The following is a 12,879-nucleotide window of genomic DNA, read 5'->3' on the forward strand; positions in this document are numbered from 1 at the left end:
AATTTAGATGAGGCTGACTGCCTACATACAGGATTAAACCTCCTTGAATTTCAAGCAGGGGCTTGAAGGGCAACCCTTCCCTTTGTCATTGACCCAGAGTCCTCGTGTTACTCTGGCCTTCTTTCTGCCACAGGGGTGTGAGGTTCTTCCAGGGTCTCATGGGCCTCTGAACACCTACACTCTTTTGTGAGATTACACCAGTGTCCTTACACAATTTTAACCAATATTTTATTGAAATTTCATGTCTCTGTTTTGCCGCAAGGTTACAAATTACTCGTTGCACAGTCAACAAACAAGTGCAATACATTATAGATGATAAGTCATAGAAAAGTATTTTATGTATCTTTAAGAAAAGGAATATATATTTTTAGTCCATGCTGTAGTATGGGAAGGTGAAAAAGTAAAAATTAGCAGGCAGTAAAATGACAACACAGTATAAAGAAAACAGCTGGAAGGAATAAAGAAACATCTTACATTTTGTGTAATGAAGGAAATATCAGAGCCCTAGTTCTGAGAAAAGACACCATGTATGGAAGTTTTCCAATGAATCTATTAGAAGTTCTGATGGGAATTAAATATTTGCCATATTGAATTAATGATTTTACCAGTAAAACCAGTTCTCATTACAGTCAAGCAATATCAGGGAGGCCAGACTTCTGAATTAGTAATTCCCCTTTCTACATGCATATCCAGGAACAGTATTTATTGAGAAACTATTATTTTAAAGTTGGCTTCTGTGCAACTAGATTGTTTCCCATGGTTTGTAAACAATTTGGTAACATACAGAAGTATAATTAGAATATATTTATCAAGGAGATCATCTTATCAAAAAAATTAATGAAGCTTAATTTTGAAGCTATAAAATACCAGAGTCCTTCCAGAAACCCTGCTTGTACACAGAGTACAGAAATGGATGGTAGGAACAGTCTCAAATTCCTCTAGAAAAAAGCCTAATGTGCTGGTTTTTCATCCTATTCATGTTCAGCCTTCTCTTGTTGTTAAATACTTTGTGTGCTTACAAATGCTTTCTTTAGATCAATTACAGAGCTTTTATTCTACATTGTCTAAATTCCGTAGACGTCATATTAGTAAATAAAAATTGGTATTAAAAAATCACCATTAACAGCAAATATCATGGGAAAGCATTTACCAGCAAGCACTGGGAACAGACTACACAAAGATGTGGTGCTGCCATCTTATCATTTCATTAGAAATCTCAGTATATTGACTAAAATGTCAGTTTTGAGGCTATGAAGAGCAGGCCTATTTCAATATATGCTCTTGTGTATTTCAAAATGTATTCCACAGGCCAAAACAGCAGATTTAAAATAAAAAGATCTCTGTCTAATTTTGCATCTATGAATCTGCTGGCCACGGTCTGATTTCAGCCAGTTAGAATAGAAATGAAATAATAAAACATGTTATTGATAAGGATAATTGTTTAAATGTCAAAAAGATTTCCACAACCCTCTTACTAGCCAGAATTCCTGCTTTGTCCTGACTTGTTCTTGTTCCCATCATCATGAAAATGCTGCATACAGTTCTCCTCAAATTATAAAAAGTATCTACAGCATTGCCTGCACCTGAATGTAGAGATCTGCCTCTACCCTTCAGTAATTGTCCAGTTGCCCACTGTCCTGGTCAGGGTTCAAAAATAGGAGTTTAGTACTGCAGGATGGGTTTCTAAAGCTAGTTGTAGGCATGCAGTTCAAGCTGGAATAGGCTTGTCACTCATCTTGTCATCTCAAAAAACAAAACAAAACCCCAAGCAAACCAAAAAAGCACTTTTCTCCATATGGCAGGGATTGGTCTTCTCTAAGTAAGCCATCAACTATTGATGGAAGCTGTATGATTTAACAAGAAGCAATATTTGAAAACTACTTGGCACAGATGTCTTAATCATAATTTCTAGTTCCTGTGTGAAACTGCTGGTTCTGGACTCCAGTCTTTATTCCACAATATGAGTACCAAAACCATGCATTGAGTATTACAGAATTTATTCTTTAAATGTGAATATTTTCCATTAACAAAGTTGGTCCTGGTCCAGCCAAGGTGATACAGAATTTATCAGTTCAAATTCTAAACACTTTTGCTACATCATTTATAATTAACATGACTTTTCAAATATGCAGATGAATTTATAGAAATTATGTTTAAAATTTATAATAGTCTTCTGCTAACAAATCACAGAAAGATAAGTAGCTGCATTGCAGAGTATTCCAAAAATCTCTCTAGACTCCATAAGCTTATGATACATAATACAGCATTAAACATGATACAAGAGTCAGGATGAAAGGCTGTGCCACAGAAGGAAATCCAAAGGACCTGGATGGCTGAGGCTGAGGCTTATGTAGGTCTAGGCGACAGGAGTGTTTTGTTTCTTGCAGAATTTCACTTTCACCTACGCCCATTACTGCAAAATTGTTCCGCACCTACAAAAATTCAAAAGTTTGTCCCTGAAAGCCACACTGGCACAACAGCAAAAAGCCTTATGCAGCTAGCAAATTCAATGCTATTTACCCAACTCAAGCTGTATTGCAAAACCACATCTGAGCGTGAGAAAATCAATATCATTATTCTGCTGTTTGCATTCCTGTGAAGCACTTCCCAGAATTCAGCACATTACAGGCAAGAGTCACAGGTCTGGCTGCTCTTTGTCTTGGCTCTCTCCACATTTGGAGAACACACACTCATGAACTTTCTTTCCTGAAAGGAGCTCTCAAGAGCTTCTCACTCTCAAGACAGAACTTCGACATCTCTAATTTAGATGGGAAAAAACATTATTAAATCCCACAGATTGGTTAGGAGAGGTGAATTTGAGCCTCTCCATAATGTCAGTCTGCCACACAGTGAGGTCAGCATTATGGAGATATTTTGGCAGGTTAACTGGAATAGTTCAAATTTCAATAATTTCAGTTCATCCAACATGCCCGAAAAAGAGAAGTGGAAGAAAGGTCACTGTGAAATATCTGTTGTCTATAAGGCTTTGTGTGTAATATCTACTTACCTATCCCTGTCAATAAAAGTAGGAGGCAAGCAGTCTGGAAGTTTCAGCAGAGGCATTTGTAAAAGTTACCATTGAGGGGGCCCTACTCTTATCCAGTCTCCTTCCCTCCTCTCCTCTCTCATCCTTCTGCATTAAAATTTACCATTTATACTTAAAGCTCATTGGGATCTAGTTGTTATATTTATGGCTTGTTAGTGGCATGGCCATGGCAGAAGCCTTTTGAACAGCAGCCCAATCCCATGACAAGAATTAAATTGATTTGCAGGAGTCAACATTCCTTGCTGCCCCAGCGAGCACGGCCAGACTGCGATGCTGGTACATCCGCAGCTTCTCCAAACCATGAAGTGATTCCATTTAGAAGTCACTGATGTGTGCTTATCAGATTACTGCAGAGAGAAAAACTTCCAAAGAGCTTTGTCTGCTCTCTCTCGTTTTCCTTTATGCTGCTAACGCTCTCTTGCCATCTTGGTTTCTTTCCCAGCGTTTGGATTTACTGAATTAGGTGCTTACATTCCCTCTCTCGTTGAACAAAAAAACCTCTCCAAAACAAAACACATTAAATGGGGAAAAAAAACAAAGAAAAAACCCACCCAAAAAATGCACAACAAAACACCAACAGTTCATCTTTCCCTCTTGGTAAGAATCAAGATTCAGTTTGGATTTAAATCTTACATTTTCTACTTCCCTGAAGACACGGAGAAAGTTCTCCCTTAAGACTCCTTTCAGTTCAGTTTCATTCCATCCTCTTCTAAGAAGTTCCTCTATCAAAGAGGGGTATTTAGAGACATCTTCCAGTCCCTCGGGAAAGCTGTTGGCAAGAGTCACAGAAGAACATTTAAAACACATCACTGGCAAGTTGGAGAAAAAGGGTTTTAATTAGTCTTTTGCACATATTGACTTTTGAAGTGAGCTGACTTTGGACCCAATTCTTCCTCTGGGAATTCAGCTGACAAACAGAAACAGGACTGGGACACAAAAAAAGTGTTTTTCTTCACCTAGGACCCAATAAACAGAACACAACTGGAATGAAGATGCACTTCTATAGAGGCAAAATAAGAGCATAGGAGGATATAAGAGCAAAAGGGGGAAAAATAACCAGAAATTAATGTATATGGTAATCCACACTTTCCATCAGGACTTCAGAGTAAGAGGAAACAGCTGCATCACAGATGAAGTTGGGGCAATCCACCCATGTAACTGAGAACAAAAGGAAACCTACAAACACATGATGAGCTCTGGAGTTGCAGACAATTTTGTGAACTCTGTTGTTTACAAACTATTTACAAAAAATACCCCAATTAGAATAATAATATTAGTTTGGATTAAGCCAATTGTTTAGGCAGTGGAAAGAAACCTATTCAGAGCCTCTACTGAAGAAATTACAAAAAAGCAAAACTGATCTATGCTTGTGCTAATTCTTGTCAGAATAAAAAGAATTTAGAAATAAAAAGGCTGCAAAACCTGCATCAAACAGCTGGTTTAAATTGTATTTCCATAAGACTTTGATGTTGTTTTGAGATGACTAATATTTTTGTTACTCTTCTGTTCCATGAAGGTATGGTGATCAGCATATCTCAAAAATCTGTGGCAGTACTAGCATGAATTAGGACCTCAACAACTCCACCACCAATTTAACTGATGGTCTTTGAGAAAATTCATGATAAAATGTGTCCTTTTCTTGCAAACTGTGTTTTTATTTTGAACATAATCATTTCAGAGCTATGATATCATGGGAGCTGACAAAATGGGTTTGTGTTTGTACTTCACAGATGGGTGCCTGACTCTGACTTTCATTCCGAAGCAGGCCTGACTCCAGGAGAAAACGGAAAAAGAAAAAGGAGATAATGATTTAACAGAAAGATAAAAAGAAAAAAAAGTTTAAGGTTGCAGCAGCAAACGCCACCCAACCTGCATTTGTTTCCTGTGCTGTAACTGCAGTGGGCCAGGAGAGGAAGGGTTTCATGGTAGGCTGCTCACCAGGCTCTGCTTGCCTCAAACACTTCCCAAAACCAGGATTGGCTTCACAGCACCCAAACTCTCTGGGCTTTCCCCAAGGAGAGTGAAGGAAAGAGTTTTGCAGCTCCTCTCTGGACTGAACCATTTACCATATAAAGGTTCAGGCAGCTTTTCTGTCATTCATCTGTGGCTTTTGGAGAAAAACAACCTCTATCACTGGTTTTGTGTGCCCAAACCACCACCTAGAGCACATGGCTTCAGAGTTCATAGGGCGTGAGGATCCATTTGTAGCACTGCTTCATGCAGTTCTAAAAAGGAATTATTGTGCCCCTCTTTCATAAAATTTGGGTTAATGCTCTTTACAAGATAATCTGATACCACTTTTTCTTAGTCTGCCTTCTTTTTTTCCCTTAAATGAACCAAAACCCACATAATTTAAGGAGCAGATGTCAATGTTTGTACAACTTTACTCACCGTTGCACTCCATCATAGTCACCACCAATTCCTATAGATTCTGAGCCTGCAACTTCCTTTATATGGTCAAAATGATCTGAAAGAAAATATCAAGAAAACAACATCTAAGCGCCTAACAAAAAAAAAGACTATTACTGTTCACACGTATTGGTACTGGGTAACAGCTCTCCTTAGTAGTGGGTTCTTGATAAAATCCTTTTTTATAAGTCCAAAGACACCCCATCAGGCAGCAACCTTCAAAATAACAGCTACACTGACGAAATGCAAATGAGGAAAGAGACATGAGCATCACAGTGCATTCATTCCTAACAAGCAGCCCAATCACACCAATAGAATTTTCATTATCCATTACACACCCATGTTTCCCACTCTTAATTACATAGGCTTAAGGTGTTTTCCAGAAAGTAACAACTACTTTGGGATTAATGGCTGTTGGCTCTGTTTGTGAGCATTGTGTCCTCCAGCTACACACACATCTTGTCCCTCTTGTTATTGTTTAATGAGTATTAGCTAGGAAAGTACCTAGAGCTGGGCTAAGGTGTGGATGGAATAAACAAGCAGTGTAATTTACACAGCCTTGAAAACGATGCATGCCCCAGGATATTCACAGAATTTATACAAATTTGTAGAACCCATAAAAACTAAAGTATATAAACATCAAACCTGCAAGGGTAGAAATATTAACAACTTTTCTGCCACAGGCCAGTACATCTGCATTGAAAGACACCATGATAATTCCCTTGTTCTTTTTCTGAAAGATATGAAGAGACAGGTGATGAATGAACACTCGTGCCCTGCAAACTTCGTGGGCATCTTATGCAGAATCTTCTACACCCATCCACCAGTAAGAACAGCAACATTAAGTCAAAGTTCAGATGGCAACACAAGGCTTTGCCTCCCTGCCCTTTCCCCTGTGTTCATTTTACTTTCATGCAGACTGAATCACCAGAAGTGCAGTGACTACATCCAGCAAACTCAACCAGAATTCCAAAGTATTTGCAAACACTTTATTTTTGTAGTCAAAGGCTAAACACAACCCAGAGAAAATGCCTCAGAAGCAATTGTAAGCTGCTGTTCAAGGATCTGCTTCTAAATTAAATTCAGAAATGAGGAGGTGGAAAGTAAACATCATGATTTGAATGCACGTTAACTGCAGCCCATCCAATCATCGCCATTAAAACAAAAAACAAAACCCCCAAGAAGTAAAGCCAACAAATTCCTTCCTCCAAAAACAAACCCAAGGACATATCACTCACCAGTTGCTGGAGAATATCATCAGGAACATTTCTTGAGTGGTTACAAACAGAAAATGCTGCAGAGTGGCTGAAAATTACTGGTGCTTTTGAGATGTTGAGTGCAGCTTTTACAGTGGAGTATGAGGTGTGAGATAAATCTATCAGCATACCCAGGCGATTCATCTCCTTTACCACTTCCTAAAACAGATGTACAGACAACAGTGTCAGTGTTAAGTTTCCTGAAAGGAAGCTGTTTGGCTAGTATATGGAAATAGATAGATTAATTCTGCAGCTGTCAGCTAGTCACAAACATGCTGTGCCTGAATTGGTTGCTATGTACCTATTAATTAATTAGTGATCTATTCAGTCAAAATTACCCAGCATGCTCAAAACTTAGAAAACTTAATCAATCCAAAATAAGTCACTAAAAGTGTTATTCACATTTTACTACTTGCACTTATGAATTCATACAGCTAGTCTGTATTTAAACAATTGTAATTAAATCTAACACTTCTTTTACCCTAAGAAACATCACAGGGAATTTGGTTTGACTTAATCCTGGTCACCTCCCAACTATCAAGAACTTCCAGTAATTAATTTTTAATGTCAGTTTGCTTTTGAGAAGATAAGGCCAGAAGTTGTTAGTTGCGTGACAGATTGCCCAGATTAGCATTTGAAAGAGATCCTTACTTGGCCAAATGCAGTCAGACCAATAACACTAGGATAAAAGTTGTGTATTCCTTTAGATGATGATTCAGACCTTAAAAGAGGGAGTGAGGGAGAAGAAACATTTTATTATTCTGGAGAATACAGTATCAGCAGCTGAAAACTGTTGCACTACACAAAAGAAAAATTACTACAATGTCACACAGCCCCACAAAAGTGGGGATAATGAGCTATGTAATAGGAATCTTGTTCAGGCAGTGCTTTTTATGTTCTTAACGGCTTTCAGGTTCACTAATGTTGATTTTTGTGAAGGAATTTAAGACAATCAGATTGTCAAGTGCCTGAGTTATGATCATAACAAGCACTACATAATGGATGTAGTGTCCCACCACATACATAGAAAACTATTTATCCCCAAAACCTATCACCTTGAGTTGGTTCAGTCTTTCACAGGATAAGTTTGTGTCTGAATCCATAGTTCTCCCATCATGCAGCTGCCACTCCTTTGCATTAGACAGTCACACAAAAATATGCACAATAGTTACCAGGGAGTGTTGCAGGTGTGTGTTAGAGTCATGTAACGAACCCCCAAGTCATAGTATATCCTCAGTGCTGCCAGGCTGCTGTCAATGGAGTGGCCACCTTCTATTCCAATCAAACATGCAATCTTTCTACTGTCAGAGATACCTGGAAAACACGAAGGAGGAGGATTCCAAAGTAATTTGATGACAGATAAGAAGCCAGCAGTACCAAGCAGCAATTGTCTGTGTAAATTGCAGGCAATAGTAAAGACATTTTCATAGAATTGGAGCTTACAGAGTACATGTTTATATGGCAAATTTTCTCATGACTGTAATGGACCAGGGCTGGGCACAGTCAGTGGCTGTGGTTCAGAGGAAATGTTGAAGTTACTCTTTAAAGCAGGACAGGTTGTCTGCTTGCATCTCTCTGAACACACCTCCTGTGATCACGTTTAAAAAATTCCTTTACAAGGAGGATCACCTTGGGAAGTCATCACAAGCTCCAGCTCTTCGTAGCTGTTGCACATCCTCTTGACAACATCGATTTGCTCTAAGGTCAGGCGAACAGCGTCCTTGTTCTGAGCGCTGCAAAGAACATACACTGACCAAAACTGAAAGAGACATTGACAAGTGAACCAGGTAACTTATGTTTTAACTTGGAAACTTCTGTTTGCTCATAGTTAGGAGCACAGACCAAAATAACTTCCTGCAGTTTACAAGGGAGTCGCCACTGCAGCTTTTTCCCCAAAGAAAGGGCTAAGATGCAAGGCAAGAGCACCCACTCCAGACAAAAAAGCACCTACTCCAGACTAAGGCCTCCTGATACACTCTACTCCACAGCACATGCAGGAAAGCAAGTATAAGCTTCCTTTAATTTATATATCACAAAACATATGCTGCTGTTTTGACTAAGAGTACCTGAATTATAAAACCCAAACTTTTGAAACACAGCTGTCATGAAAGAGTGTTTATGGCTTTTCCATTACATTATTTTTTTCTTTTTCAACATAAAGAACCAAAATCAGGGCTAGGAAGGAAGCAAATGTAGAAATATGTTCTGAGCCCCACCACCACAGCAGTACATACCTGTGCTCCCACATAACCAGCCTGAAGTTTTGCAAGGTTTGTGTGGGTCCTGTTGAGGTCTCTCAAGTTGACTCCACTGATTTTATTTTGGTAAAGTATTCTCAGCTGCAGTACAAAGTCATTGTGGCTAGAATGGAAAACAAACAGGGCTTGTGATAGAAATAAGTTGTTCCCTTTCTAACCCAAGTGTAATTTCTTCCACTGTTTGGAGTCCCTTAGACCATTAATTGCCAATAATCCTTCCAGCAATAGATGCCTAAAAGTCTCTCTTCTTTTCTGCTTCTCCCCCAGTCCCACCAGTGATCAGGTTGGGGGTGTGCAATAAGTTGGGAATGGACACGGCTGAGACAGCTGACCCCAGATGGCCAAAAGATTTTCCAGACCATATGCTCAGCATATAAACCTTGGGAGAAGAAGGAAGGCAGGGGACATTCAGAATCCTGATGTTTATCTTTCTAAGAAAACATTATGTGTGATGGAGCCTTGCTTCCTGGGGATGGCTGAGCGCCTTAGTCATGGGAAGAATTAATGCCTTGTCTTGCTTTGTTTGTGCATAGCCTTTGCTTTCCTTATTAAGCTGTCTGTGTCTCAACTCACAAGTTTTCTCACTTTTCTGATCCTCTCCCTCATCCCACCAGAGGGACAAGTGAGCAAGGGCTGTGTGGGGCTCAGTTGCCAGGTGGGGTTAAACTGTGACACCTGGCCAGAAAATCAAACAGTGTTTAGGTTAACACAATCCTACATTAAATACCCTCTGAACCCAAATTCTTTCCCAATGTGTCACTGTAATGGTAGCTCAGTGCTGTGTGCTCATAACAGCCCATGCTTCTGCTAATCTGACATTTCAGCATTTCCTCCACCCTTGTCAGACTCACAAAGGGGATTTCATTGAATATATTTTATATACCCATCGATCAAACGTGCATCTTGCATCAGCTCAATGGCTCTTTCTCTCATTGATTTCTCACAGCTGAATGGCACAATATCAGAAAAGAACATCAGCAGCCACAATAACTTTGCCATATTTATCTTCTTTCCCATTTTCCAGTGGAAAAAGTGCTAAAGCACAGGGATACCACAGATGTTCACTGATGACAATGAAACAGCAAAATTTCCAGTCTGCAGAGACTGTAGGCTTAACTGTGCAGGCAGAGCTGAATGCTCCTCCTTCTGATAAGGCTGCTGTGAGTTCTGGAGGAGGAAAGAAAAAAAAACAAAGAAATAATAGTAAACAGAAGGGAAAGTAGCATTAGCAACTCTGAAACCACTACATTCTCCTAAAGATTTTAGGTTCTCTGGCTATTTGTGCTCTTGCACATATGACCTCTCCATAAACTCTGCTGCTGCCACCAGCTCAGAGCTGAAGGGAACCAACTGCTCAGTCAGAGCTGTAGCTGAGCCTGCTACACCCTGGACTCACACCCAAAACCAGCTTCCAAAACAGCAGAAGAAGATAGTTTTTTTCATTATGTTAACTTGCTTGTTCTCTTTCTGTGGGCAATGTCACACTGAAATGAGCACAGAAACTGTTTTCTGAGAAAGTTGAGAAGTGAACTTAAACCACACAGAACATCAGATGGGATGAAAGGAGCAGTGATTGCTAGAAACAAAACCATCCTCAAAATCCTTCCTCTGATAGCAGTAGAGTCTTAGAAGTTTTTCTTCCATAAATATGCATCAGAAATAAACATGTATTGTGAGATCCAAAAACTTTAGTGGAACAGCACTTCTACAAAACCATAAAGTTTAGAGAGCAATCAGAAGCTGTTTCTTTTCTGCTCTGTTGCAACCATAGAGATTTCCCTCAAATGTCAAAGCACAAACACAGACTTACCCTTTTACCACAAATGCAGACTTTGTTACCATAGGGAAAAAAGTCTTTGTATCTCTAATCTAGAAAATGTTAACTTTGTTTGTGGCAGCTCAGCTTGTGAATGTTAAAAAGACAAGGTCAAAAAACTGCCCAAGCAGAAGAATTCTGACAAGTTAGTACCACAAAAGCAAATTAGTTTCTGTAGACATGTTTTGGTTGCAAATTCCTCAAGCCAAAACACAGGACAGATCTGCAGCTTGAATCTCTAGAGCTCTGCCAGATCCTGACAAAAGAACTCTAAAGGAAAATCTAAGATTTTATAGCTTATTATCTGGTCTGGCCTCATATACACATTGAAGTTCATATAACATGTCAGTTCAAACTGCTTAATGAAAATGTAGCAAACCTTTTTCACACAATAAAACTGTTCTGAGGCTATAAAAACTGATACACACTGTAGATTTTGGTCCAATTATTACAATTTTTTCCATGACTTCAACAGCAATTTTCAGGAAGATTTTTCACCAGGAACTAAGGGTTCTTCCAGTGGTTTGACTGCTAAAATAAATTATTTTCATCTATACATTACCAAATCATCTTTCTGTGTATGTGTACAAAAATGCAGTTCTTTGTTGCTACAAGAATTTTCTATAGATTTGCTAATCAAATTATCTTCTCAGTTTCGTGCAAAATATTCTTTATACTTTGACAGTAAGACTCATTTGCCTTTGAAACTGTTTAGGTATAAAAAAAGACTCATAATTAAATCAGCATCCAGAGATCAGTACTTGAAAACTGAGGGAGCATTGCAAGCGCTACACAAAATTAAGAAGATGGTATATTAGCATCCCTGTTTAAACAACATTTTAAATACAAAATGCACAGAGCTTTTTCCCAAGCTGACTGAGTAGAGAAGAGAAAGCTGAGAAGTGGAAGCTGAAATAAGATTTATCGCTTTTCTTTGTTTATCTAGAGGCTCCTTGGAGCAGTTACCTTCTCCAGCCGAGTCGAAATCCACATTCCTCTGTGCTGGATCCGTCAGCTAAAGCTGGGCACTGGACCTGCCTGGCATCCCAGCAGCAACAAGAAACCTCCTGTGCTCCTTTAGCTCGTGCCACAGGCTGCACACACAGCAGGCATTTGGAAAATGCCACTTTGTGAGATGCAAGGTCTGTGCAGAGCTCTCGGCTCAGCTACACCCACGGGGGAGCCCCACAAGGCTTCTGCTGTGCCTTGTTAAAAACCCAGCGTTTCCTCCCTCTCGTGGCAGCCTGGCTGTGCAGTCCACAGTGCCTCTGCTCCCGAGCAGATGGTGTGTTAAAGTCACTGCTTGTGTGGTTCAGAAATAGGTGCCTCTCACCACAGAAAAATTTAGGTTGGAAGGGGTTTTTCGTGGGGCGTCATCTAGTCCAGCCACCTGGGCCCAGGTAAGGTGACTCCAAAGTTAGATCAGGTTGCTCAGGACCTCATTCAGTGGAAGATTTGATATCTTCTATGAAAAAGAACATAGAACTTTTCCAGACCCCTGTTCTAGGGCTTGCTTATTCACATTGACTATACCTCAGCCAGTAAATATCTACTTTGTGTTACCATACCTGCTGTACTTTATTCAGGACTTTCAGTGCCACTGTATTATATTTACAAATGTCAAAATAGTCACAAGGTACATGTGACATTTCCAAAAATAATTATGAACCTACTGTGACTTTTCAGTCCCTTTCAAACATGAAAATTTGGGAACAAGGAAATATATGCAAAACCATGATGCTAGAGTTTCACAAGAAGTCGTCTGCTTATCACAATTTTTATTTCACTTCATATTTTTACCGGAAACCAAAAGGGCATAATGGTTTTGTTTAGGATTCCATTGCAAAGAAATGACCAAGTCTCATGATCCAATCTCCCACAGACCTGTTGTGCAAGTCATGTCTTAAGTGAATACACATTTGTCATCAATCCTCTAGTTCCCACTAACTGGAAAACTTAAACAGAACTCCCCACATCCCTGGGAATTCTGCTCCAAATTGCTAATTCGGTGAACTCCACTTCTAAACATTTATTATTCACTTCTCTGGACTAGGGAACCCTAAACAATACAAATGAAATAACAAGAGAAAAGAC

General features: G+C 39.4%; 1 protein-coding gene across 2 annotated transcripts; it reads right to left on the bottom strand.

The window, feature by feature from the left end:
- Positions 1-211: 211 nt before the first annotated feature.
- LOC134424218 (dipeptidase 2-like) lies at positions 212-12,347 on the bottom strand. 2 transcript variants are annotated; one of them, XM_063167801.1, is made up of 11 exons: positions 11,752-12,347; positions 9,853-10,136; positions 8,946-9,072; positions 8,341-8,470; positions 7,884-8,025; positions 7,363-7,432; positions 6,694-6,870; positions 6,101-6,188; positions 5,438-5,513; positions 3,680-3,815; positions 212-2,432 (listed from the first exon to the last, which is right to left on the bottom strand). In XM_063167801.1, exons 2-11 carry the CDS (start codon positions 9,984-9,986, stop codon positions 2,247-2,249), a joined length of 1,266 nt encoding a protein of 421 aa, XP_063023871.1. In that variant the 5' UTR covers positions 9,987-10,136; positions 11,752-12,347; the 3' UTR covers positions 212-2,246. The 2 variants fall into 2 exon arrangements, with proteins under 2 accessions (XP_063023871.1, XP_063023872.1); XM_063167802.1 differs by lacking the exon at positions 11,752-12,347 and having other exon boundaries at positions 8,341-8,444; positions 9,853-9,993.
- Positions 12,348-12,879: the final 532 nt, after the last annotated feature.

Source organism: Melospiza melodia, chromosome 13 (genome assembly GCF_035770615.1).
Source record: "Melospiza melodia melodia isolate bMelMel2 chromosome 13, bMelMel2.pri, whole genome shotgun sequence".
NCBI lineage: Eukaryota > Metazoa > Chordata > Aves > Passeriformes > Passerellidae > Melospiza > Melospiza melodia.